The sequence below is a fragment of the Malaclemys terrapin genome, chromosome 13 (assembly GCF_027887155.1).
Source record: "Malaclemys terrapin pileata isolate rMalTer1 chromosome 13, rMalTer1.hap1, whole genome shotgun sequence".
NCBI lineage: Eukaryota > Metazoa > Chordata > Testudines > Emydidae > Malaclemys > Malaclemys terrapin.
The window spans coordinates 640,176-667,669 of record NC_071517.1 but is presented as its reverse complement, the minus strand read 5'-3'; the positions used below and the strand labels follow the sequence as shown (position 1 = coordinate 667,669).

The 27,494-nt window shown below is 48.3% G+C and overlaps 2 protein-coding genes across 3 annotated transcripts; both read right to left on the bottom strand.

Moving 5' to 3' along the window:
• Window positions 1–1,099: 1,099 nt before the first annotated feature.
• PCYT2 (phosphate cytidylyltransferase 2, ethanolamine) lies at window positions 1,100–18,783 on the bottom strand. The gene is made up of 13 exons (XM_054047130.1): window positions 18,578–18,783; window positions 13,841–13,929; window positions 11,835–11,996; window positions 10,205–10,271; window positions 9,584–9,668; window positions 8,873–8,917; window positions 6,239–6,377; window positions 5,463–5,545; window positions 5,112–5,189; window positions 3,792–3,857; window positions 3,370–3,435; window positions 2,772–2,860; window positions 1,100–1,499 (listed from the first exon to the last, which is right to left on the bottom strand). Exons 1-13 carry the CDS (start codon window positions 18,667–18,669, stop codon window positions 1,391–1,393), a joined length of 1,170 nt encoding a protein of 389 aa, XP_053903105.1. The 5' UTR covers window positions 18,670–18,783; the 3' UTR covers window positions 1,100–1,390.
• A 150-nt stretch (window positions 18,784–18,933) lies between these two features.
• On the bottom strand, window positions 18,934–26,698 carry SIRT7 (sirtuin 7). 2 transcript variants are annotated; one of them, XM_054047128.1, is made up of 10 exons: window positions 26,423–26,698; window positions 26,174–26,311; window positions 24,133–24,237; window positions 22,963–23,033; window positions 22,730–22,802; window positions 21,566–21,664; window positions 20,828–21,064; window positions 20,494–20,574; window positions 20,127–20,233; window positions 18,934–19,517 (listed from the first exon to the last, which is right to left on the bottom strand). In XM_054047128.1, exons 1-10 carry the CDS (start codon window positions 26,516–26,518, stop codon window positions 19,304–19,306), a joined length of 1,221 nt encoding a protein of 406 aa, XP_053903103.1. In that variant the 5' UTR covers window positions 26,519–26,698; the 3' UTR covers window positions 18,934–19,303. The 2 variants fall into 2 exon arrangements, with proteins under 2 accessions (XP_053903103.1, XP_053903104.1); XM_054047129.1 differs by lacking the exon at window positions 26,423–26,698 and having other exon boundaries at window positions 25,903–26,267.
• Between the last annotated feature and the right edge of the window lie 796 nt (window positions 26,699–27,494).

Here is a 27,494-nt window from a genome sequence, read left to right as displayed (position 1 = left end):
ACAAGAGCGACAGACAGAAAACGGCCAGGCTGGAAGGGGGTGCAGCCCGCCCAACATCCCCCCAGGTGGGACCCAGCGCCCGCTACTCCCCAGCCACGGTGCTGCCCTCCCACGGACGGGACGGGTAGGCGGACTGCCCACTCCCTGGTTAGAGGACAGCGAGACAGCAGCCCACGCGCGGTAACCAGCAGACGGACTGCCCACACCCTGGTTAGAGGACAGGCCGGATAGCAGCCCACGAGCGGGAACAGGCAGACTGCCCATGCCCTGGTTAGAGTACAGGTGGGATAGCAGCCCACGAGCAGGAACAGGCAGGCGGACTGCCCACGCCCTGGTTAGAATACAGGCGAGGCAGTAGCCCACGAGCGGGAACAGGCAGCAAAGGCAAGGAGAAAGCCCGCTGTGGTGTGTACTGAGGGCCAAAGTCCACACCCTTGCTGCTGTAGGAAGAGGGGCCAAGGGAAAGCCCATGCTTAGTGCAGCTAGTGGCCTCCCTGCTTCCCCTTGGGGAACTATTGGCACTGAGACCTCCCCCCCCAGCTCCTGCTAGCTGCACTGCCCACCCCACCGATCCCATTTCTCCATATGGAAGCTGGCAATACATTAGCACCAGGCACAGCCACCACAGAGCCTTTGCCCCAGCTGTTTGAACCAGTACCAACAGAGCAGAAGCAGCTCTGAGCACTCCAGAAGAGAGTGGCCTGTTCCCAGCACCTGCCCATGCACAGAGCAAGAAGCTCAGCACAGATGGTAGCTGGAGTTTGTCTCCCAAAGACAGCAGCTGGTGCTCTGTATCAACTGTGAGGGACACGGCTACAGGTTAAGAGCCTGAATGATTCTCACAGGTGCTAAGTACCCACAAGCTCTCACTACAAATTCTAGGTGCTCAGAAGTCAAAATCAAGGGCTTGGGCAGGAGCAGACTCTTCCGTTTGTAAAATTCTTGATGATAGCAAAAAAGCCAGGAAGGATGGTCTGAAGCAGACAGACTCCTAACAGCATAACCAACCAAAATCCCACACCAAGGGGAGCTGAGTCCTGCAGAGGGGACAGCACTTCCCACGTGTCAGAAGCCAAAACTAGCAGAAAGTAAAACCACAACATGTTAAAACATTCATTAGAATTAAAACTTCCTTTAAAGGGGTAAAACAAATCTCCCCCAGGAAAGGAGGTGGCTGGGGGCTGATTAAGAGAAAACAAGGAAGCAGCATCCCAGCTTATCATCTCTGCACAATCTGCAGTAAGATATGAAGAGGGAAGAATGTGTGAGAAGATGCCTTGTTGGGGCCAGCAGCACTGTCCTTGCCTAGGGTATGCCCTAGGCAGGTTTGCTTCTGCAGAAGAGAGAACACAGCTGTGCTCTCCCCTCCACACACTTGTTCTCAATCATCCTAGCTCTGCAGGCCTGTCTCATGCTCCTTTTCCTCCATTTTCTTCATGGCCTCCAGCACAGCCAGCTCTTTTGCTTCTTTCTTCTGGTTCCTGGCTTCAAACTCCAACCTGCAACAAGCAGGAGATTCCATGAAATCCCCCCTCTCCCCTTCATCAATATTCCCAGCAGCCTTTGCCTAGCCTGGAAAAAGGGGGCCCATAGCCCTTCTCTTGACCAGCTGGCACTTCAGAAGCTTTACTGCAAGCCCTCTGTAGAGCCACAGCCCTAACTCAGCCTCACAAGTAGTTAGCATTATGCAGTGCAGACAAAGGCCCCACAACTTAGATTGTTTGCCCTTCCCCCCAGCCTCTGTCACCTGCCAAGTCGTGCAAGCTGAGAGATTCTAGGATGTGCAGCATACACCAAATGCAAGAAACTGCTCATGTACAGTAGAAAGGAAAGGGGCAGATCCAGGACACACACCTAATGAAATGGTAAAATAACCTATGCTACTGCTCACAAAGATGATCCTGAAATCCATACACAGCTCTGCCAATGCCTGAGTCCTGCCCAGCCCTATTCCAGTTTTAGCCCCTCCTGAAACAGGTGGCTCACTCTGCCAAAACTACCAAACTAGGATTAATAACGGCCCTAGCCAAGGTCCTTGAAAATGAAAGGCTTAGGCTTGAAAGGGCAAAATGCCAACAGCTGGCCAGAGGTGACAGCATAATGGGTTCTCCGCAGCAGGGGAATTCCTAGCCCTCCACATTTAATAAGAATAGTAAATAAATAAAACACAAGCTTCTGTGAGAAACTCAAATAGAGGTCACTAACGTGCTTTAAGACTGAATGAGTGAAAGCCTCACTGGGAGGTAGGAACTACACCTCTATCCCGATATAATGCGACCCGATATAACACGAATTCGGATACAATGTGGTAAAGCAGCGCTCTGGGGGGGCGGAGCTGTGCACTCCAGCAGATCAAAACACGTTCGATATAACGTGGTTTCTCCTGTAACACAGTAAGATTTTTTGGCTCTCGAGGACAGCATTATATCGGGGTAGAGGTGTACATTAATTTTAGAGATGAGGTAAGGTATGTACATGTGTGTGCTCAGCTGCAGAGTTACATAAGTGGGCATGCATATAAATGGACAGTCTAGCTACTCATTTTCATGTACAGTTTTAGAAACTGGGCCCTAAGTGACTTTCCCCAAGTTCCAAAATAAATCTGTGGCAGAGTTGGGAATAGAAGCCAGGTCTCCTAACTCCAAATTCTGTGCTTTAACCACAAAACCTTCCTCCTCCTGTCTGTTCAGTATGGTTTGTCCTGATGCTGGTTATGGGATCAATCCGGGGCTAAATGTGAGTAGAAGAACCTGGAGGTCAGGAAAGCCAACCTGTTCTTAATGATTCTTTGCACAATCAGGTCTGTAGTAAGGTTGCTGCCACTGTCCACCAGCCGGAAAATGCCACGTCTCTTGGGCTCCTGAAAACAAACAAAGCAGGCTAAGACGGGAAGAACATCAAGGTCTTTGGATTTAAAGCCCAGAGAGTGAACAATGAACAGAATCCAAGGCAGGTCCTGAGGGCCCCCAGCCTGGCACAAGATGTAGAATCCTCTCTTAGGAAGCAAAGAAAATCTCTGCTGAAAGCCCACAAGCTGCATGGGTGCAAAGGCAGAAAGTGAGCTGGGTGCTCCACAGATTGGCTGCCCAAAGCTGGCGTAGCAGAGCTGAGATTAGAGGATTTTCCACTCTAGCATAAAGGCAACAAAATAAGTCAGAACAAAACAATGACTAATGGAAAGGAACCATTCTGGGTGTTCTGTCGGTTCTGATGCTGCAGCTACGTCACGGGAGGATGGAAGCCAGAGCCGCCTGCCAGGAACTTGTTTGAGTGATGCACAACTTGACATGCACACTCAGCTGTGGAGTATCACCGGAGCCAGGCCACATTCAGCATAAAGGGGGTCAGTGGCAGCTGCTGGAGACTCACCTGGTATGGATCGGAGCCATCCTTATCTGGCACCACCTCAGTCAGCCCATGACACACAAGTTCCACCTGGAGAGATGAGCACATGGTCACTATTATAAATTCCTTTCGGAAAGTGCCACTTCATGTCAGTACTACTGGAACCAGATGGGGACTTGCCCCAAACTCTATGCCCACTGCAGGGGCAGCCTGGTGAAACACCAAAGCCAACAGCACCACAGAGTCATGAGATGAGACATTTACAAATTGGCTGGTGTTGTGCCAACTCCCCCACACTTAAGTGCTTCCCAATGCCACAGTGTACCTTAGCCAACAGAGTCCTTAACTCTGCCCACTCTCAGCATGCACAGACATACAGTCCAGCAAGTAGCACCTCACATGCACACACACATGCAGCCAAGAATAAAAGAGGAGCTGGCACTCACCTTGAAATGATCCAGCAGATCGGCAGTAACTGCGTACGGGGCACCAATCACCACCTCGGACACATACTGAAGAAGGAGAAGCCAAGCATGATTCCAGACCCATGAAAGCAGAGTCTGGCCCATCCCCCAATAGCGGTCCAGCTGCTCAGTTGTGTGTGTTTGGGGATTTGAATAGGGGAACTGCAGTATTTGGAAAGGGGGCTCTACAGCCAGTGAACAGAATACAATATCTTTCTCTTCTCTAAAGAGCCTGGGCCTCATTATGGTTCTCCAGGTAGCAACAGGCTAGTGGTGGAGCCAATATGCAATGAGTTTGCACCACAGGGGCAGACACCAGAAACCTGAGAGGGGGATAGTACTTCAGCTTCTCGCTGCTGAAGAACTGCAGCCATGCTTGTGCTATGTGAACTAAGTGTAAAAGGATCTAAAGTAAGAGCAAACAAACATGTTTCTGACATTAATTCTGGTTGAATGCACACTGCAGACCCACAGGGAAAGTATTTCTGGAGCTCCTTTAACCAGAGATTCCTAAAGTGCTTCAGGAATCCTTTCAACCAGTGCAAAGTGCAGGCACTTCTTTGGAAGAATACAGCAATCCTCCTACAGTGCACAACGACGCTTGTCCAGGACACTGTGGTTAACATCGCAACTCTTCATAAGAACACCTTGGGATCTTTAATGACAAGTGATCATAGCCTTGGTTTTACCTTTACAGCATCAAACTGAGGCATGGATTTAATAGTGCCTTGACAGAAGTTGTGCCAACTACCTGAATGCCAACACCAGCTTCCACAACACTTGGATGTTCAAGTGGTCTGGCACTGACCAAGCCTGCCCTTACTTAGCTCAGGCATCTTATGAGAACATAGCCCATCGTAGCTTGGCAAGCCGGTCAGTTAAAGTCACCTGACTGGTCAATTACTGCCTATTATTTGACCATATTTCAATAGTCAAATATTCCAGCAGGAATACCCTGATGGGGGCAGAGCCCTACTGTTTTGATTGCATCACGGTGCCATGCTTTCATTTTTTACAGCTTCATATCATTGTGTTTCATGTTTCTCTGAGTTAAAATAACTTAGGTAACTTGATTTTTGTAATTAGGCATATGCATCTGTCTAAAGCTAAGCCTATTGGAGGCCATAAAGTCTTACTCTTTTGTTACTGTTCTAATAAATCAGTGCTTTAAAACATCTGACCATGTTTGACATTGACCAATATTTGACTAGTCAATTTACCAACCCTAGCCCAAGGCACTTTGGCTGCAGAACAGGACAGCTGCGTTTAATTCAAGAAGCAGCATTCTAGCCAGACACTCACCCTGCATGCCAGGACGCTAAGAGTTCTCTCATGGATGTTCATGATGGGATAGTTCTTCCCTTTGTAGCGATTCACTTCCTATGGGCAAAACACAACAGTTACCATTAGGGCAAGAGATAAGCCCTCCGCCCTCCACCCTCCCCTCTATCCCTCCCTACATGAAACTCATTCTGCCACTGTGCAGGACTGTGACTCTCTCCTGAGGGATTCCAGAGAACAATTTGTCCGGCTCAGAGAACATGGCCCCACAAAGAGGATGAAACAGGCATCCCTACTGCTCTGAGCCCACACAGAGAACCTGGCCGCCAGGACAGCTCTCTGCCAGGACTTTAAGAGGCACTCCATACTGACCTGATCAAAGTGCAGTCCAACAATGATGTAGGGTCTCTCGGCCAGCAGGTGCACCTTCTCCAGGAAATCTACGTGCCCAATGTCTACGGCTTCTGTTAAGGATGTGGGACCAGCATCACAGCTGGGGGCGGGAGGAGGAGAGCGATACTAAGAAGCTGCCGTATGAGATGGGAAACCTGAGGAATTTTTGTTACTTGCTGCCCTTGTGCCCTGGGCATCTGCCCTCTTCCCATGAACTCTGGGCACCTACCCACACACCTTCCCAGGAATTGTGTTAATCTGATTTTATTCAGCCTCTTCCAAAAATTTCTAACCGTTTTAGAAACTCTGTGGAAACTGGCCCAGCCCTGTAGACTGGGACAAACAGGGAAAGAAAAATATTCTCACAGGCTGATCCACAGCATTGGCTGACCCTGCCACATGCTGCGTTCAGCACTCCCTGAACAGCTGTCACTTGGTCACTGTGACAGGTGGCTTTTAAGAAGGGAATAAAGGAGATCTTGGAGGGGCCAACCATCTTCACTCCCCAAACCCTGTTAGCTGTAAATCCATCACTAAAATGGAGCTGCAGCTGTTTTCTCAAGTCCATTTCCCTGTGACAGGCCAAAAAGCCACCAGTTGAAGAGCCCTGTTCCTTCCCCTCCTCCTCTCCAGAGAGAAAAGGAAGAGGCAGTGCACAGTCCTAATCCTCTGCTCCAGTGGACAAGTGTAAGAGAGACAAAGACCACAGCCTTCCCTACCCATCCCTGTCTAGGCAGCACAGAGTCTAAGGATACGGAACAGGTCAAAGGCTCCAGCCACATAGATGATGGTGTCTCCTGGCTGCGGCTCCTTCCCAGATGCAAATTGGATGATCTTTTGGGATGTCTGCAGGAACTGAGAGACTCCAGTCCAGGGGCTGTGACCTTTAGGGCCCTAAGCAAAGGAGAACAATGTTTCAGTCCCAATAGCACAAAGCAGGTTCGAATGGGATATAGATATCACATAATTAGCCCAAGAGATAGCTGAAGGGGAGGGCTGTAGGAGGAGGATGCCAGCAAAAAGGCAAGCAGGAAACCTGGCTCGCAGCAGCTTGCATTCCTTAGTTCCTGGGATTCAGTATTCAGGCATGACCATCTCCCCTTACTCACACAATAGCTCCTTCTGACCCATCTCTGCTAGCTAGTCTCTGAGCTCCACCTCAGAGAAAGGAGATGCTGGAAAGAAAACAGGGGGAAGTGGGGGAGTAACAGGGCAGCCTAGGCCTGGTATATTAATTTAGCAGGCAAAGATAAACCAAGATGGGATTAGATTTACCAAACTGGGAGGGGTTGCAAGTGCTTTGGAGGACAGAATTAAAATTCAAAATGATCTGGACAAACTGGAGAAAGAATCTGAAGAAACAGGATTAAATTCAATAAGAAAAAATGCAAAGTACTCCACTTAGGAAGGAATAATCAGTTACACACATACAAAATGGGAAATGACTGCCTAGGAAGGAGTACCACAGAAAGGGATCTGGGGGTCATAGTGGATCACAAGTTAAATATGAGTCAGCAGTGTAACACTGTTGCAAAATAAATAAATAAATAAATAAAATCAATCATTCTGGGATGTATTAGCAGGAGTGTTGTAAGCAAGATACGAGAAGTAATTCTTCCGTTCTGCTCCTCACTGATTTTGCCTCAGCTGGAGTATTGTGTCCAGTTCTGGGCACCACATTTCAGGAAGGACATGGACAAATAGGAGAAAGTCCAGAGAAGAGCGACAAAAATGATTAAAGGTCTAGAAAACATGACCTTTCAGGGAAGATTGAAAAAACTGGATTTGTTAAGTCTGGAAAAGAGAAGACTGAGGGGGGACATGATAATAGTTTTCAAATACATAAAGGTTGTTAGAAGGAGGAGGAAGAAAAAATGTTTTTCTTAACCTATGAGGCTAGGACAAGAAGCAATGGGCTTAAACTGCAGCAAGGGAGGTTTAGGTTGGACATTAGGGAAAACTTCCTGTTGGAATGGTTAAGCACTGGAATAAACTGCCCAGGGAGGTTGTGGAATCTCCATCATTGGAGATGTTCAAGAGCAGGTTAGACAAACACCTGTCAGGGATGGTCTAGATAATACTTAGTCCTGCCATGAGGCAGGGGACTGGACTAGATGACCTCTCAAGGTCCCTTCCAAGGTCCTATAATTCTATGAAACGAAACGGGGCTTGTCCTAGCCCTATCACAAAGCCCCCCACTCACCCACCCTTTCATCAGGCAAGACAGGATTTTAAATCAATTATTAAAATGAGAGCATCCAAAACCAATAAACCAAACAGCAAAATGTCCAAGTCCAATGTGACCACAATTCAGGAGGACAGAGTTTTAGCTCCACTGTGTGGCAGGATTGTGAAACAGCAGTAGATTTAATCACCAGCTCATTTTCATTTACTTTGGAAACCCGATGCCAACAGTTCTAAAGGCTTAAAAAAGTATGACAAGAACTCAGCTAAGAACAGGGACGTTCCCCAGGGACAACCTTCCCCCCAGAAGGGACGCTATGTAATGAATCAATAGGATGCCTGCATGTCTCAAGATGCTTTCAGGGAGTGTGGAGTCCCCCAAATCCATCACAGCTGGTCACTGGCTGTAGAAGGGGATACCTTAGAGACCATCTGGAAGAGCAAAGTTGAAAACAACAAACAAACAATGACCCAGTCTATCCAGAAGATGGACAAGGTAAAATCCAGAGCATGAGAGCAAGTTCTTCTGGGCAACATTCCAGCTGCAGAGCTAGGAGTGTGGGGGTCTGATAACATACCCCACATTTTCACAAACCCAGGGGGCCGGACCAGTTTGTTCATCAGAAATAAACACAGAAATGTCAGTGTGACAGGCTGAATGTAGCTGTAGCATCAGGAGCATTTTGCTGGTTAAAGGTTGGACCTGCGGCGGGTCCCAATTTTTCTGAACTGAGCACAAAGTCACTATGATTGTACATGTAATCTGGGGGCACCAATAAGGGATGAATTTGAACTTGTGAAGTATAGCATGCCTCATGCCCAATCTCTTTTGAGCACACTTAGTTTAAAAGGAGCATCATTGAGCAAAGTGTCCCCTTGGTGGGAACACGGCTCAAGAGAAAGGTCCTGGGAACCATGGAAAGGTGGCGAAAACTGGAACTTATGAGCAAGGAAGACACAGCAAGGTGCTCAATGAGTACTGCAGACCTCTGCTGTGTTTACAACACAACTCAGACTGCCCAGCTTCCCAGGCCCACTCCAGACTCACCTGTTCATTTTATAGGCCTGGCAGGGGGTTTGCTTTGGTTGTCTCTGGGCAGGAAGACCACCTTATACTGCAGACTGTAAAGCACATGTGGAATCCTTCTCAACTAGTCCACGTGTGCCACCACTGGCTCCCCACTGCTTGGAACCCACACACTCACCTTCCCAAAGTTATCCTTGTGCTTCCGGTAATCCAGGTCTTCATCCTGCACAGAGGAAGTGGAGAATCAGAATGCTGATTCTGAGGTGGATCTCTCAGCCCAAAACAAGCTCCTGCTAGCAAAAGCATAGGGGAGCCTAAGCACCAGATACCAATCCTGCATCAACTGATTTATCAGCATTTAATACCCAAACCTTGTGACCTGGCCCAAAAGCCAGAGAGAGCATGGCTCAGCATCTGACCCTGATCTTGCCCATACGTGGCAAGATAACCATAGGCCCCAAAGGGGAAGCTTCCTCCCTGGAATCTCCAGGGCATGCTGTTTTACAGCCAAAAATAGGATGGCGTCTCTGTAGAGATTGTCATTCACTCAGAGAGGTCACTGGAAAGAGGCATGTGTTCCCCTCCATGCTGCCTCTTGGTGCCAGGGGGACCAAGCCTTGAGTCCCCTGCAGAGCAACGCAGAGTGTCAGCCACTATCCTCTCAGGGGGCCCTACTTCATGGGGGTCTGAGCAAAGATAAGCAGAGGATTCAGCCAGCCCTGCCCACATGGTAGCTTGCAAAAGCCATCAACATTCTGTGCAATAGACCCAGGAGCTCCAGTGCGGAGCTCAGCTCTGCCATTCAGGATGAAGGTGACTCATGAGGAAATGGCTAAGCAAAGGCGCTGGGAAATGCCCCAGCGTTACCACCCACAGCTGTCTGACTCACTATGTTGCTGTGGTGAGCCTTGGTCATGAGCAACATGCGACCAACCAGATCAGTAGTGGACACTCCCTGGGTGCGATTACATTCCCTGCAAGAAAACAAGCCAAGGATAAGTAGAGGATGTAGAAGCAGTGGTCTCCTCAATCTGCAGGAACATTCAGGAAACTCGCCAAACCAGGGGCTCAGGCTGGGAGAGGCCCTTTCCCCCACGTACCATGTCACATGGAAAAGAACATTTGCCTATCTGAGTCTCTGCACCTTTCCTGCTCCCTTTGGTCACCACTCAGTGCGTGCAGCTCCTGTGAAGACTCACCTTGTGCAACTCCCCAGCACTGCTGTTTGCAGTACATGACTTCAGTGCCACATGCCTTACAGCTCACTGGGGACAGGAACAGCCACATGCTATCTATAGGATGGGAGGCTGGCCAGCCAGCTGTTGCCTGCAGTGCCTCCTGGAGGCCACATGAGTAAGGGCAACTATAGTAGCAGGGACACACCACAGCTAATAAAGACAAGGTGAAGAGGCAACTCGAAGACACCAGCATTTCAGCTGAGCTCCACACCCTCGGACTTAAACAGGAATTCCCAGCAGGTCTGATTAGAACAGGAGTGGCAATGGGTTACCTGTATCTCCCAGCTGCCTTCACCTCTTCATAGGTGTCCTTGCCATCTACAGTTAGTGTGATGTCATCTACAGAGAGACAGAAACATTAGAGCACCAGCCCCTTCTATGCCCTGTGCAAATCGAATGAGCTGGTGGGGAAGTGGGGAGCGCAATGGCTGAGTGTGACCAGCACACAAGTCAGAACAGGAGCAAAAACTTCATAATTCTGCTCTAAATCATGGTGTACACACAGCCAACCTCTTCCATGCCATGGAACAGTTGGGAATTTGCCACTCTTTCCTGACCTGGGAGGAAAGCAAATTAATAGATTCTAAAAATCATTTAGTCTGACCTTCTGTATAACACAGTCCATAGAATTTCATCCAGTTACCCCATACTGAGCCCAATAACTTATGTCCAACTAAAGCCCTTCCAGAAAGGCATCCAGTCTTGATCTGAAGTCATCAACAGATCGCAAATCCACATCCCTGGGTAGTTTGTTCCAATGGTTGAATCACCCTCACTGTCAAAAATGTGTTCCTTCTTGCTAATTTTAACTTGTCTGGGTTCAGCTGCCAGCCACTGGTTCTTGTTCTGCCTGTCTCTGTTAGATTAAAAAGCTCTTTGGTACCTGTATTTTCTTCCCATTAAGTTACTGATACACTGAGATCAAGTCACCTCTTGATCTTCTTTTTGATAAACTGAACAGATTGAGCTCCATAAGTCTCTGCCTGTAAGGAGTCTTCACTGCAGAGTTAACTCAGGCATTGCTCCCTAAACTCTCCCACACGCCTAGAAGCACAGACAAGTCACACATAGGCTAGCCTAACCCAGGTGCCAGTCACCTAAGTTACCCTCTGCAGCAAAAATATTCCCTAAGGCATTGTTACAGTCTTCAAATCCTCTCTGTGGCTTTTGGCTGCACCCTCTCCATTTTTTCAATATCTTTTTTAAAATGTGCACAGCAAACCTCTATGCTGTATTCCAGTAGCAGTCTCCCCAATACCATATATAGAGGTAAAATTCCTGGGGAAGTTCCTCTCAATCATCTCAGGATTCCCATCCTGCTTCTTTCTGAGCCCTCCAGCAAAAAAGGCCACCCCACCCAGAAAGTGCAGGTCCCACCGCACAGGGAAACGAATGGGTTCCAACCCTGGGGTTCTGTAGTTTCTGATCATGGCTCTGGGAGCAGTGAAATACAACCCCCTTCTGCAATAGTGCTCCTGCCTATGTCCCAGACAGACCTGTGACCTGGGAGAGCTTGTGTAGCTGAATGTCTCAAAATCTCCCCCTGCCCTAGTATGAAGCAGTCCCATACCCTCCCCGTATTACATGGTGGAATACAAGGCTGTACTGCAAGTAACAAAGACCCCTGGTGCCAGGGAAAAGCCTGGAATCTCTGGCAAAGATACTGGAGTTGCTGCTGTTCCGTCACCATTTCCAGTTAAACTCATTTATTTCATACTCCCTTTTGACATCACCGTGCCTTGGAGAAGCTATAGCATCGAGGATGGGGAAGGAACTTGTCTGTTCACACAGAGGCAGTGAATGATCTGACAGAGGGGACGAGTGCAGCAGAACGAGAGCTGAACCCACCTGGCCTTCCCTGCACTTGGCCCCTTAGCTATACAGAGCAACCAGAACACTTACTGCCATGCACACAAAAGTCACAGTTATACTTGTCGAGGGTTTCCAGTGTGGTGACGTAGGGAGCTTGTGCGGCAATCTCATCTACCCACTTGATAGCTTGCACCATTTTGTACCTCTCCTCCTGGGTAAAGACAGGTGGTCCTTTGTGCTTGGCAATCTCCTCTGGATAACAAAGAAAACAAAGCCAGTTACAGACACACACACACACAGTGCCACTATAGAGGCAAGTCCACCAATTCCCCAAGAGTCTCCTCAGGAGCCCCAGTTCCCAGGGGGCCCCCCAATTATGGGGATAGCCCACAAAACCACAGCTTGGTGTATGAGAGCTCAGCCCAGAAGGGAATAGAGGGCAGGAGTGAGGTCTAACTGACTCCATAACAGGCCTGAACATATTTTACCTTAGACCCATTTTGTAGGTATGTAACAAGAGCCCATCCCAAAATCCAATCTGAGGGAAGGGTGGTCCATGCCTCAAAATGTTACCTGCTCTTACCCTGCAGTTCTCAGCAGCTAGAAAGTGAGTGGGTCTGGCTCCCTGGCAGCCCATGGAAGGGAATTCCCTTTTTACCCATTAGATTCACTCAGAGATGTGGCCTGGGCACCAAGTCAGTGCACATGGATTTCTCTAGAGTCTAGGGACGGCAGACACCCTGCAGACAGTTACCAAGGTGTTGAGGGAATCCAAATGCCAGTAACAGAGGTTAGGAATGATCCTCACTCCCAGACAAGGCCTGGTCTATGGTGGAAAACGTGTGCCACTGTAATGAAATCAATTTAAAAATCTATCTGAACACATGGGTGCAAATCCCAAACAGACACATGTACACCAGTTAGATAAGTTATTTTAAGCACAGTCTGAATACAGTAAATTGGTTTAAGGGTATCTCTGCTGGGGGTTTGCACCTGTGTGACTAGTAGACTTTTCATTGTTTAAGGGGGAAGTATGACCAATGGTTAGACCCAGCACTGGGACTCAGGAGACTTAGGCTCTATTCCTGCTCGGTCACTGGCCTGATGGTGACCTTGGGCAAGTCCTTTCCCCTTCCTGTGTCTGAGTTTTCCTATCTGTAAAGTGGGGGTAAGGATACTGCCCTCCTTTGTAAAGTGCTTCGAGATCTAAAGAAAAGCACTACATAAGATATAGGTATTATTATAAGCTACACCTGTGCAAGTTTTCTAATATAGGCCAGACCCTAGAAACAGTCCCATGTGCTCTGGACTCTGAAGTCTTTCACAGAATCATCAAAATATAAGGCTGGAAGGGACTTCAAGAAGTCAACGAGTGCAGACCCCCGCACATAGTAGGACCAAGTAAACCTAGGCCATCCCTGACAGATGTTTGTCCAACCTGTTCTTAAAAACCTACAATGATTGCGATTCCACAATCTCCCTTGGGAGCCTATTCCAGAGCTTAACTATCTTTATAGTTAGAAAGTTTCTCCTAATATTAGCCTAAATCTCCCTTGCTGAAGATTAAGTCCATTACTTCTTGTTCTACCTTCACTGGACACGGAAAACACAGTTGATTACAGTCCTCTTTATAACAGGCGTTAACATATTTGAAGACTTATCAGGCCCCCCTTCAATAATCTTTTCTCAAGACTAAACATACTGATTTTTTTTTTTTTTAAACTTTCCTCATAGGTTAGGAGAGCACTGCTGTTGCCCTCCTCTGGGCTCTCTCCAATTTGTTCACATCTGTCCTAGAGCGTGGCATTCAGAACTGGACACAGTACTCCAGCTGAGGCCTCACCTGCGCTGAGTAGAGCGTGACAATTATCTCCCATGTTTTATATACATTATCTACCAGTAAGCAAAAGGGTAACTAAGAAGAGAGCAATCCCACTCGGATACTAGCCAGAGATACCCCTCCTTTGATGGCTCTGTTGCTGCTAGAGGAGCTGTAACTGGGAATTTGTTGTGCATCAGGCTCACCATCCTCAGTGCTGATTTTGTTGGCTGACGCTAGCAGCAGCAGGAGATGAAGGACTGAGAAAGCCTCTTACCATCCGTGTGGACTCCCACAATGAGATAGTCTCCCATGGCCCGAGCCTGGCGCAGCTGATTTGAGTGGCCATAATGCACCATATCATAGCTAGAAAGACAAAGGGTCAGCGTTAGGCCTAGTGTACAATTAAGAAGGCTCAGCTGCATAACGATGTGATTTGATCATCTTCCTGCAGTTAAAGACCCTCTTCCACTCACTCCTTCCCCACAAAAAAAAAGATTCAAAAGGTTAAAGTCTCCAAGCAGATGAATCTCTGGTAGTCACTTTATGCAGCTAACCTAGACCAGAAAGCTGTATTATCACTCTGCAATAACTTGGTTGGAGGAACAGGGCTATTAAGGGAGCCCAGAGTGTGTCATCCACACAAAGGGCAAATCAGTGCCAATGTTACCAGAAGCTACGTTCCATCAGCCAGCTCTGCTCCTCACATGACTGAAGAATCCTGTTACCCTGGTGACACCTCGGAGGAGATCCAGAAGTAATTTCCTCTCTCCCACTCACTGGGGTAAAAGAAGGTATTTCTATAAAGAGCTTGGGTGCCCAAAGATCCAAGCAAGACAGGGAGGACTTAGACCCTTCCCTGATTTTATCATGTCCCACAACTGAAAGGAATTTCATAGGAGCTGGTGGTACACTGAAGCCTCAAGGAAGCCCCATTCAGTTCCCAGTACTGGACAAAGACAAAGACCAACGCCTTATAAACACCTAAGAGACAGAAATAGCAGGGACAGTCCTGGAGCATCTTCTCCAAGAACTCACTGTTCTTCAGTGGAATTCACCCTGCAGGGCTGGCTCCACAGCTCAGGTGTTCATGTGTGCGTGCACCAGGGTGGATAAAAATGACTTTAAAAATTAAATACATGTTTATTTTATTATTTTACTTAAGCAAAGTAAGATGTCATGGGATAAGAGCGAGGGGCCCTCTCATGAATCAGCAACTGGTTAAAAGATAGGAAACAAAGGGTAGGAATAAATGGTTATTTTTCAGAATGGAGAGGTAAATAGTGGTGTCCCCAGGGATCTGTACGGGGACCAGTACTAATCAATATATTCATAAACAATCTGGGAAAAGGGGTAAACAGTGAGGTGGCAAAATTTGCAGATGATGCAAAAACTCAAGATAGTTAAGTCCAAAGCAGACTGCAAAAAGTTACAAAGGGATCTCACTTACACTTAGGGCTTGTTTACACTGGCAATTTATAGCTCTGCAACTTTCTTGCTCAGGGGTGTGAAAAAACACACCCCTGAGCGCAGCAAGTTTCAGCGCTGTAAAGCGCCAGTGTAGACAGTGCACCAGAGCTGGGAGCTGCACCCCTCATGGAGGTGGTGGTGTTGTTTGTTTGTTTTTTTTAAACAGGGCTGGGCGAGCGCTCTCCCAGCGCTGGTGCTGCGACAACACAAGCCACATTAAAGCACTGCCGCAGCACTTTAGCGTTGTCAATGTAGACTAGCCCTAAATGGGTTAAAGATTGTTGTAATAAGTCATCAATCCAGAGGGGTGTTAATAGGCCTCTTCACCATGAATGGTCCCTTGAAATACATGTTAACTGTTTATGCTAAACAATCTGTCCCACTTGTATTTAACTGTGACACTGAGCCCTGGTCTACACTGGGGAGTTGGGGGGGGGGAGAATCTATCTAAATTACGCAACTTCAGCTACGTGAATATTTAGATGTATTTAGATCGACTTACGGTGGTGAGTCAACTACTGCCGCTCCCCCATCAACTCTGCCTGCGCCTCTCGCAGAGCTGGAGTACAGGAGTCGACGGGAGAGCGCTTGGGGGTCGATTTATTGTGTCTAGACTAGACACGATAAATCAATGTCCAATGGATTGATCACTGCCCGCCAATCCGGCCGGTAGTGAAGACATACCCTCAGTAAGTTTCCCACACCTGAAGAAAAACTCTGTGTCACCTCAAAAGTTTGTCTCTCTCACCAACAGAAGTTGGTCCCATAAAAGATATTACCTAACCCACCTTGTATCTCTAAACTTATAATAATATATTAAAATAATTTCAATTAAATACAAAAAATATTAGGCAGTACATGTTTGCGACCAAATTTTAAAGAATGTCAAAAAAATTAACTGCTGAAGTCACTGGCTAAATATCTGGAACCTCACTTTACTGAAGTGCTAAACCAAACTTTTGACAGCAGTAATTCCCTCTGCACCAGCAGAAGAGGCATCTGTGTCATTAAAATTTCTAACTATATTAATTCAATTACTAGTTCAAAGTTAAAAAACTAACTGGAGTTGAAAAAGCAGGAAAGCTATGAATAAAAATTAGGTGAAAGAGGACAAGGTCTAGTAGTTTTAAAATCTTGAAGGACAAAGCCGATTGGAAACATTCAGTTCAATTCACGAACAATAAATACTACTTTTTTTAAATTACTGAACTAGCTAGTTTTACATGTAAAAGTTGTTTAGATAAGAAGAAAGTTTATGCATCCAGCACATTTAAGGTGGTTGTTGGTTTTTTTTAAACTGATGTTTTTGTGCATTTTTAATTGAGTTTGAGTTTCTATCCAAATACAGCTTCACACAAATTGCAAGCAAAGAAGTTAAGCTATATAATTGATCTAAGTCAATGGTTTTCAACCTGGGGTCCGCAGACTATGTTAAGATTTCCAGAAGAGGTCCACTCCTCCATTTGAAATTTTTGGAGGCTCCACAAATGAAAAAAGGTTGAAAACTGCTGATATAAATAATGTATATAGACACAATTATCTTCAGGGTTAGCACAAATCAACATGTTTTAATGGTTATCAACCAATGATAATTAACCTTGTTTAGGAAAATAACTAAGTAGTACAAAAGCAAACAATTACAATTGTTGATTTAAATCAAGGTTTCCTGCTTGTTTAAATCATGATTTAAATTGCTTTAATTTAAATCAATCCAGGCCTTTCATGACTCTCTTCTCACTTCACACCACGTCACCCCCACACTCATCCTTCAACCTGCCAGTGTCTGCTTCTCCCACACTTGAAGTCCATGCTGCCCCCTTCACCCAGGAGACACCCTTCCCAAATTCATCTGCAAGACCCCTACTCTCTTCTCTTTCAAATCCCTCCTCCAGGTCCACTGCTTCTACGGTCTCTAAAAGTAATTAGCCAAATCAAAGACAAGTTGAAAGGAAGGCACGTTTAGTTAATGAGAATTTATTTATTAATTCGTTATTATAATCATATTTAAAAGATGTATCCCTCTCCCCCCTCCTGTGAAGGTGAATTGCCATTTTAGATAATGACCTCTTTAAAATAGAGACCATGTCTTACATTCCTGAGTAGGGCCGTTGGTTGCTACCGCTTATCAAAACAACTAGTAAAATCAGCTACTAAAAGTCTGGCCAAAAAGCTAAACAAAGTTCTCCAGACCAGCACAAAGCTTCATCAACAGCTCCCTGCAGAAGAGAAAGAATTTTGGGACAGTATTCCATTTCTATGGTCAAACCCAACTGTTCGGATGCATGGGAAGACACATGTGCTAATGAGCACATCTTGGTAGATGACTCCTGAAACTCTCCAGCACAGGAGAAATGGGGATACAGAGAGGCAATTCTCAAAGTGAAGGCTCCAGAACACAGTAACCCACAAACCCAGGAATGCTGCACAGAGACTGATCAAACTCCACAACTAAGGAAGGTCAGAGAAAAGATAAGAATGGCATGCAGAAACCAGGTCATTCTAGCCAGCTCACACATTCATGTCACTGCTTACAGGAATGCGTTTGTGCTGCATCCAACAACTGCCTATGCTCCACCTGCCCATTTGAAAACAAGGGCCATTAAACACACACCCCCCTGAAATTCAAAGAGTAACTCAGGTGAGCACGCAAAACCTTTGCACGATGGCCTTGAAAAGAAGATGGATGTTTATAGAAGAGTTTAAGTTCCAAAGTCCTTCTGAATGACGCAGGACAGGGAGTGCAACAGACTAACAAAAACACCCAGTAACTCAGGATAACTTGTTTTATGTTCTCTTTCTTTCTTTATTTATATATAGAAAGGACAAACTCTCCTGCTTTGGGGTATAAATCATTGGATGTGGAAGTTTCTTCCTAACTTATGGGCAGATTATTCCATAATTGTCTGCTAGATGGATTCCTGCAGCTCCCTCTGGAGCACCTGGTAAGGCTACTGTCAGAGACAAGTTTCTGAAAAAGACTGGTCCAGGTCTCACCTGATATCACCCCAAAAGGGCACCTCTGCTTGACAAGCCAGCAAAAACAGTCCAACCAGGAGTTCAGATGACTGCAAGACTGCACCTACGCACCTGATGCCATCTCCTCCTCTGAGACCATGTATTACAGAGACAATAGCCACCCCCCAACCAGTTGCATCTTCTGTCCAGGACATTCAAGTCACAGCACATCCCTGGGTCCCCGGTCACACCAGAAATTGGATTCCCACAGACACCACTGGCCAGCTTGCGCACAAGGAAGTGTCATCTCCCTGAGGCAAGCCCCGGCCAACCTGCCGCCTTGAGACAGGGCTGGCTCGCTTCTCCCCAGGGCAGGGTGCCAACCCTTGCCACAGTGCGGGGCGCTTCCCCCCAGCCTGTCTCACACACCCCCGCCCGCGGGGAGTGCCCCGAGCGCCAGCTTCTGACGGGGGCTGAGAAGCCGGGCCCGGCCCCGGGCCTCAGGAGCGCCAGGCCGCTGGGCAGCCCCGGGGAGGCAGAGGGAGCCCGGGCCGCGGCGCCGTCTCCCAGGTAACGGGGCCTCGCTCACCATCCATCGCACCACACGCGGACGGGCCGGGGGGCGGCGGCGCTGCCCCCCGCGGGGCTCGGGGAAGCCTCGGCCGCTCCGTTCCGCAGCATCTCGGACGAGTCCTGGACCCCCGCCCCGGAGCCGTCACCGGCCGGAGCCGCCTCAGTCACCTGACCGGGGGCGGGGATAGGCCGGCCCAGGGCGCCGCCATCATGGAGAGATCACGTGACAACCACCCCAGCCGGTCTCGCCCCTCCCTCCCCGGGGCGGAGGGGGCTGTAATGCCAAGGCCGGAATCCCTCCCCCCGGCAGGGCACAATCGGGCTCCTGCACCCAGCCCAGGGTCACCCCACCAGCCAATCACAGACCCGCAGGAGAGTCCAGGCTTTCTTTACTTAGCGAAAAGAACCCCGCCAGGCGGGGACCCGGCAGGTGCACCAGCCTGCCAGTGCTGCTAGAGAGCAGAGTGCAAGTGCTGAGGTTAAGGGGAAGGGTTCAGACCGCAAGCCCCATTGCCCAATACCCAGCTGTCCTCTCAGCTTTGTCTTCGCATCGTAAATAGTTGCATGAAAATACGGTACGACTCCTGCAGTTTTTTCCAGTTGCCCCCACCTCAGACCAGCAGAGTCTGTGTGGAGTCCATGGCAAACCCAGCGGAGTCCAGGGCAGTAGGGAAAAGCCATCCTGAAGGGCACCAGCTGATGTATTTCCATAAAAAGAGTGTTCAAATGGCAATTTACAAAGTCAATTTACTTTTTTCCTCTTGGAGCCTTTTGCACAACCCCTGCCAAACCAGCCACCCGAGAGAGAGAGGCTGAGCGGAGAAGCTGGCTGTTGCTGCTGCTCTTGCATCTGCGCCTCCTCCAGGCTCCATGGTGGTGCCACGGGTCTCCGACTGTGACTGCCTTCTTCATCGGGGCTAAGGGGAATAGCCAGAGAGAAGATAGGATCCTTTGTTCTACCAAAACAAGACAGATGTGTAAGAAAGACTCCTCGGCCTGCTGCTGGGGAATTCAGCACTACCACAGAGAGGAACTGAACCCACTGCTGAAAATTACACTCCTCCATCCTGGATGTAGCCAGTGAGCAGCTACTATTCACTCAGTCCAGAGAAGCGGCTATGTGACTAAAATCACCTCATGTGCTCTCCCCTGGAAGGCACGCTTTTGGACTGCTCTGCCATTGCAAACATCTCACTGCCCCACTTCTGCCAGGAGTTGTTGACAGTGCCTTCTGGGTCCATATCTACCCAGATGAAAATCACTATTAAACTACAAATATTAAAATATATTGCCGAACAGGCAGAGGAATGTTCTGTAGTAAACAGGCACAGGAGGGTGCAGTCTCAGCAAAGACCTGGGAATTTGGAACTTCCGTATTATAATTCCCGTGACAGCAAATCACTTCCCTTCCCTGTGCCTTAGTTTCCCCATTTATAAAACGAGGATGGCAGAAGTGACTTGCTTTGTAGGAGGGAAGTGAAGGGGGGGGGGGTGAGTTCTCTATAAAATAGATGAATATTATTGTCAGTAAACATGAGGCAGCCACCAGGCCTGATGATCTATACCTGTCATAGCATGGGATCTCCAGACCAAGTTCTTCCATCAGTAATCTCATAACATCATCACATTTCCCATGTAGTTTCAAGGCAGCAAGATCATCCTTTGGAGTCCACTGTGGGGGGCCAAGGAAGTGAAGATAAAAATCCAGACAGGTTGAATGAGCAACCTTTATATGATCCCTGCACAGCACCCTATCCAGACCTAACAGCCTGGTATTGTGGCAGGGGACCCATGTCCCAGTCTGTCCCCTGCTCAAATTCACTGTCTAGCTCCCAGACTCTTTGTGGGTATGAATTTCAGCTTCCCCTGTACAGCAGGATGTAGGCGCAGAATCATTTCATATGAGGCTTTTCCCATTTTTTAACATCTCACCTGCAGGTTCACAATGTAGAGTTTTGGACGGCGACTGGGGGGTTTGCTCATGCACCAAAGATGTGGATACTTTTTCAAAACCTGGCATAAAATAGATACTGTCAGTATAGCCAAAGGCAGATGTGAATGCTAGAATATATCTGTGAGAGCAGGTGGAATTTATTACCAGGAAGGGGATGAGGGAGGAGTCAGAAGAGAGACTACCCGGCACCTGGATTTATCACATGTGGTGGGCGAGGCCTGACACCAGGGTCTTTGGGAGGAGACTGCTCCGCGCCAGGGTGCATCACCAAAGGAGAATGCTGCTAACAATCTTCACTGAGCGTCTAGTTACCTTTAAGCTGGAACCCAGACACAGAATCACATCTGCTTTGCTCGCAGCCTCTGTTGCTGCTTCCCAGTTCAGTGGTTCCCTCAAGGTCCCTTTCTCCCCAAAATGGACGATTGTGTCTCTCAGCTGTGTCCCACACTTATGGCACATCCTGCCTGTATGATGTCTGTGCAGGGCTGTGCGCTCCGTCACATCAAACACTCGCACATATTCTCTATTGGGTGTGCAGGAAGTACAGACCTTGTGCAGGAAGGAAGCAAGGAAATGCAGTTATGTAACAGGGAGGTTTGCCAGGGGCCTTGCATCAGTTAGCCTTGGTTTGAGGCAGTGCCCCTTTAACAATAGGTGTTTCGCCCTGGTAGGGAATTCAGACCCAGCTGGTAAGGGGGGGTGTGTGTCAGGTGACTGCCTGATGAGCACTTGATTCCTACAAGGCTGAAAGAGCTCGCTTTCTAGGCGGGAGCTACAGGAAGTAGGGTAGTTCCTGTGGCAGGGGTATGCCTAGGCATACTGTCTATAGGAGGACTCAGGAAGAGCTGCTGGATTTATGCTAAACTGTTTCATTTGGGGTTTTTCTAAAGACTGTCAGTGCAACCAATACATTGTGCCCTGAAGAAAGGGCCTGAACAGACTCCAGGTGTAGAGTTTAATCCTTCATGGACTGGGGAGACAGGCCAGCAGCCTACAACCTACAACCCACCTGAGCCCACAGAATAGCAAGCCTGTGCCCTGGCTACTCACCTCTATGTACATGTTTCCATGAAGCTCAGATATTGCTGCTTGGGGTAACCCACTCCGTAGGTGGAGCCCATCACAGTTCTGAGATACCACATGCTGTACCTTGGAAGGAAGGAAGCAGAGCTGACATGGCAGGGAACTCTGAAAGCGCTCACCAATGAGGCAAACAGACTGATCTCAGTACAACCCCAGAATCTGAGCACAGTTGGCAGAGTCCAAGCAGGGTGGGAAAGAAATGACTGAGAAGACACAGAAACCAGCACACACTTATGACAGAAGTTAAAGGGCTCCCACTGCTAAATAAAGCTCTGCTAGAAGTTATCACTATCGCTCTGCTAGGAGTTTTATAACAGGGACCCTCACCCATCCTCAGTAACAGAGGTAGGTGGGTGTGTGAGAGAGAGAGCGTGCGCGCGTGCACTATGAAAAAGGTGCTGCTGCAAAGGGTGGGAATTACATTCAGGGGTGAAAGTGGGCTGGTTCAGTGTACCAGTAAGAAGCTGGTACCAGTCCGTATGCAGTGACACTAAAGCACTGCCGGAGGGTCCTTTACCACGTCAGCACTTTAATGTTGCTGGCCGCCCCCCAGTCAGCAGCGGTGATGTGGAGGGAGATGGGGGGAGAGAGGGGCAATGACATTAAAGCGCATAATTGTCCCACCCCGGGCCGACGGAGTGGGGGGCAAAAGGGCCAACTGCCCCAGGGCCAGCAATTTAAAAAGCCCAGGGCTCCAGGCCGCCACCATTGTCGGGGCTCCAGGCCACTGCCGCTACCAGGGCAGCGGCCGAAGTCCTGGGCCCTTTTAAATCACCACCAGAGCCCCAGGCAGCGTGGGCCATGCAGTGCTAATGGGCTGGCTGGGGGAGGCTGACCCTCTCCAGCCCCGCACCTTCCACCCGAGGCCCCACCCCTTCTGGGGTCCCACGCCGGACCCTCGTACCAGTAAGAATTTTATATTACTTTCACCCTGGTTACACTAATAAGACACTAGGTTTTTACAGGAGCACAAACCCTGCTGTTTTCATGTGGACATCTGGCCACCTTCCGTAAGTAACAGTAACTATGTTCAGTAACCCAAGGAACACTCCCAGCAACTGGTCTCTGTTGATTTTCCAGTCTCTCCCTTCAGATCCAGGCACCAGAGCACTAGTGAGCTTAGGACCTTACCAGGTTGTGCTTGTGTAAGCAGGCAATGCTCATATGGGTGAGTGTGGGCTCCGCTTCACTCAGATCTGTAGCCCTGGCAAATGGAAAGGAAAAGGAACAGAAGAGGAGCTGTTAATCCCACATTCAGTCTTCGCCTTCTGCTGTGCAGCCCAGAAAGATACTCTTGTGAGATTTGCAAAGACTGTCACCCCATTAGAGCAGAAGGAAAAAACTTAGGAATGTCATCTGCTTACCTGATACTCCTCCCTTTCTGCAGTAACGTCCAAACTCCATTAGGACCCCTGTAGTCAGGGATTGAAGCTGCCTGCATTACAGGAGAAACAAAAGGAAAATTAGACCTGCTGAGAATGCTCCCCACACCACCAGTCCAGCCTTGTTAGTTTATCTGACTCTCACTTTCTACATTCCCCACGAATTCATCATCCATCTCTCATACAGAAGCACATACAGGTCTGTCTCACTTGTTTGAACTCCATGCTTAACTCACTCCGACAATTCATCCAGAATCATCATCCTTCACAGGGCAACATTCTGTCCATCTGCCCCATTCGTTCAGTTTCTGCATTTTTATATTAGATCCCTAGTATTCTCCTCCCTCACATAATTGATATAATTTCTGCCACTTTTTCCCACTCAGTATTTCCTATTTCCCCACAAAGAACTCAATTCCTGAATCTTTCCATAGTTCCTCCAGATATGGTGGCATCTTTGTTGGCCTATGCTGGCCATTCTCCAGCACAAATGTCTATAGCACAGTAGCACCCAGACAACTCAGTCAGAATCATGCCCCCATAGGGGCTGTAGAAAAAAAGAAAATATGGTTCCTGCTTCAAAAAATTCACAATCAAAAGTGATAAGTGACATACATGGGAGTGATGTGCCTGACTTCAACACCCCCTTCTCCCAGAAGGGACCACAAAGGCAGACCATTTTTATAGATCTTTATAACTTAAAAATTATGAAGTGCCTGCTAGACCTATCTGCCCTTCAACCTAGCCATCATTAATTGGCCAATTTCGTATTGGCTATAGGACAGAAGTGAGTCTTTAAGAGAAATCTGAAGGAGTGGCCTTACTGATCAGATCAAAAAGGACATTCTTTGTACAGTGATCTTGGCTCTGACAAATATCTTTGTACGCAGTCAGAGCCTCAGCCTCTCTGACTAACAAGTGTCTTCCTGAGACACAAAACATGAAGGTGTCCTGCCCATCGTCCAGTCCCTAACCATGGGCCAATCTCAGTCTGAATCCAGGATCCTAGGACTCCTAATACTTTGCTTACACACCTTCCTGTCCTCATGCAATTCACTCGCTAGCCAAGAAAGATCTCTGTAGAATTTATGGCATAGAAACACTGCTGAAGGAGCTCTAGCAGCCTTAAACACTCATCCCATTCAACCCTACCGTGCTGATCCCAGCTCCTGTATAGATGACCAGGTGTTTCGCACTTCGGACAGCTGCAGCCAGTTCAATGACCTTTCTCTTTAATTCCTCTGGTTCATCACAAACCTAAAGAGAAGACAAGGAAGTTAGAGCAATCTCTCTTAGATGCAGTGTGTCACTCTACACAAATTGCTGGTTAACTCCCTTCTAGTCTCTTCTCTTTTTACTGAATCCTTAATGGCTTCAATTAAAAAATTAGAAAAAAAATTGTTTGAAAAGGATCTCTTTTTCTCATGTGCATACCTTGATCCTAGATATCAATTCCTACTGACACAAGACGACAAAGTCAAGGTAAAATTTAATTTAAGCAAAACGTGGATGAAAACGAAAATGTTTCAGTCAGAAGTAGAAAATAATTATGTAATAGTATCAATGTCAGACACATCTGAAATGGAAAGACTGGATGATGAACTGCAACTTCTTCTTAAAGCTCATGAAATCTCCAAAAATAAAGAGATATCTGGATGAAGAAAAGCTCAAAAAAGGATTGGGACAATTCTTGATTCATTTGCAAATGAGCCACATCTCATTAAGAAAGAAATCATATTAAACTACTGGAAACATCATAAAAATGTCATGCCCAAGATGAATCAATTTACAGTTCCAGCAATACAAGTGAGTGGTGAAAGAACATTCTCAGGCCTCAGAAGTATCCTTTCACCGCACAGGTCCAATACAACACAGAAAATCTTACAAGATGTTATTTTAGTTTGTTCAAACATGTTGTTCATAAAAAAAATAAATTCTGTTTGACAGCACAAGAACACTAGGAAAATTCATGTAAAAGTTAAACAGTTTCAGGTCTTTTTTTAAATTTAAATCAGATTGAAATTTGATTTGACCTAGTTTGAATCAGTAAATAAAGTTTCTTGGGATTTTTTGATGGCTTGAACCAGAAAAGAACCCAAACACATAGAATACAACTGAATCCAAACCTGAACCAAAGCAAAATAAATACCAGTTTGACTCCCTGGTTCTCACTCTGCATCCCTGGAAGCTGCAGTGTCTCATCCTAGGGAGGGGCGGGGCGGGGGGGGGGGGGGGGGGAGAAAGAGCTGACATACAATGCCAGTCAGGAACAATTTCTTCTCTGAATAGAAAATAAATGACATGGACTATTAAACCTTGATGGTGGGTTAGAAATCTCCTAGACGGTAAAAAGAACAGGAGTACTTGTAGCACCTTAGAGACTAACAAATTTATTAGACCATAAGCTTTCGTGGGCTACAGCCCACTTCTTCAGAAGTGGGCTGTAGTCCACGAAAGCTTATGCTCTAATAAATTTGTTAGTCTCTAAGGTGCCACAAGTACTCCTGTTCTTTTTGCAGATACAGACTAACACGGCTGCTACTCTGAAACCTCCTAGACAGTGACACCCTTACATGTCCTTTCCCAAAAGGACAATTCTCCACTGAATTTGATCCATTTTCTGACAGTTTCCCTGTCAGGCTAATTCTGTAGATTACAGAAACTATCCTCCATTTTTTTTTACTGCCACTCATCATTATGCTATTGGGGCTCATGCAACAAGAGTTAGGTAAGCAACATGGAAGTCCTTACCAGAGTCTGTCTCTTCTCCCTTTTCTAGTTAGAGGAAGCTCTGTTTGCAGTTGACTTTATTCTTTTAGTGGAAAAAATATTTGTTGCAAGTGTCATTCTAGTTATGGTGGAAACCTTTACCAAAGGTTAGACCTGAGACTCACTAGTCTAGTCTGGAATTTCATTCCATACCTGACTCCTCTCAACTGAGAATTTTCCAGCTCTCACATGCTTTGCTCTAGGTCGTGTGATCCTCATGGTCCCAGAGACGTGCAGGGTCCTGATCCTTAGCAGCTCTGAAGATTAGGACTATGCCTTTGAAGTGGCAGGGCAAGTGGACAGGGATCCAAGGGAGGGCGGAGGTCTGATGTGCTCACGTGGCTTAGCGGTTCATTGGATAACAATGATTATAGCGGGGTCCGCACGAGGGGCATTCAACGTCCCAGCACGGGTGAGCACCCACCTCCTCCTGCCTCCTGCGCAGCCCTTCGCGCTTCTTGCGCCGCCGCTCCAGCTCCCGCACGATATCCTCACACTCGCCCAGGAGCAGGCTCTCCTCAGGGTTCCGCTCCCCCACCGGCTTCTTCAGGATCCGGGACACCTGGCAGCCGGAGAGCAAAGACACGGTCACCCGCCGCGCCCGCCCGAGGGGGACCGCACTGCGGCGGCGGAGTCCCACGAGGGACCCGGGGCAAAAGGGAGGGGGCGGTACCTGTCTGCGCCGGTCCCGCTGCTCCTCCTGCTGCAGAATCTCGGCTCGTGCTGCCGCTTTCCGCTCCGTCCGGCTCAGGCTCCCGCCAGCCGCCATGACAGCCACAGGATGCCGGCCGCTTCCGGGTACCGAGCCAAGCGTAGACAGACCTTGTACTTCCGCTTCCGGCAACAGAGTCGCGGGGGGGGAAAGGATGATATTCACTTCCGGGACAGAGCGCCTATTTCCGGGTAAAGAGTAGTTTGGGTTACAGGCCAGAGCCCCCGCCTCTCACGTGCCTTTGCCCCGCCAGCAGCAAAGCCCAGGGGGCGGAGCGATGCGCCAATGGCGCCTGCGCAGTGACGCGCTTGGGCTCAGCGCCGGCCATGGAGCGGGCGGGGCCCTTCACCGGGTCGGGCCTCCAAACAACACGGGACAGCCGGCGCGCGCCCCCGCCCCCCGCTCAGCCCAGCGCGCGCCCCCGCCCCCCCCCCCACGCCAGATCCTCCCTGAGCCCAGCGCCCGCCCCCGCCCCCCCCACGCCCGCCCCCCCCGCCTCAGCCCAGCGCGCGCCCCCGCCCCCCCCCCGCCTCAGCCCAGCGCGCGCCCCCTCTCCCCTCAGAACTGTGGCGCTGGGTGGTCCCGCGCTGGAGGCGGGAGCCCGGCCAGGCCCTAGACCCTCACTCAGCCGCGCTGGGCCCGTCCCGCCTGTGGCCAGGAGCCCGTGCCTAGCCTAGAGCCCTGCCCGACTCGAGGAGAGGCCTGGATACAGCTGTGGGGGTCGGGGGTCCGTTCAGCTAGGGCTCAGCTGTAAAAAGGAGAGGAGAGAAGTTGATAAAGTACAGGTGAGAACTGAAGAGAAACCAACAAAAGAGTCCCCTTCACTTGCATCACATGAAGGCAGACAACTAAATAGTGACAAGTTTTAGAAGCGCTTGTATAGAAATGCAAGAAGGGGAGGAGGGATAGCTCAGTAGTTTGAGCAGTGGCCTGCTAAACCCAGGGTTGAGAGTTCAATCCTTGAGGGGGCCACTTAGGGATCTGAGGCAAAATCAGGACTTGGTCCTGCTAGTGAAGGCAGGGGGCTGGACTC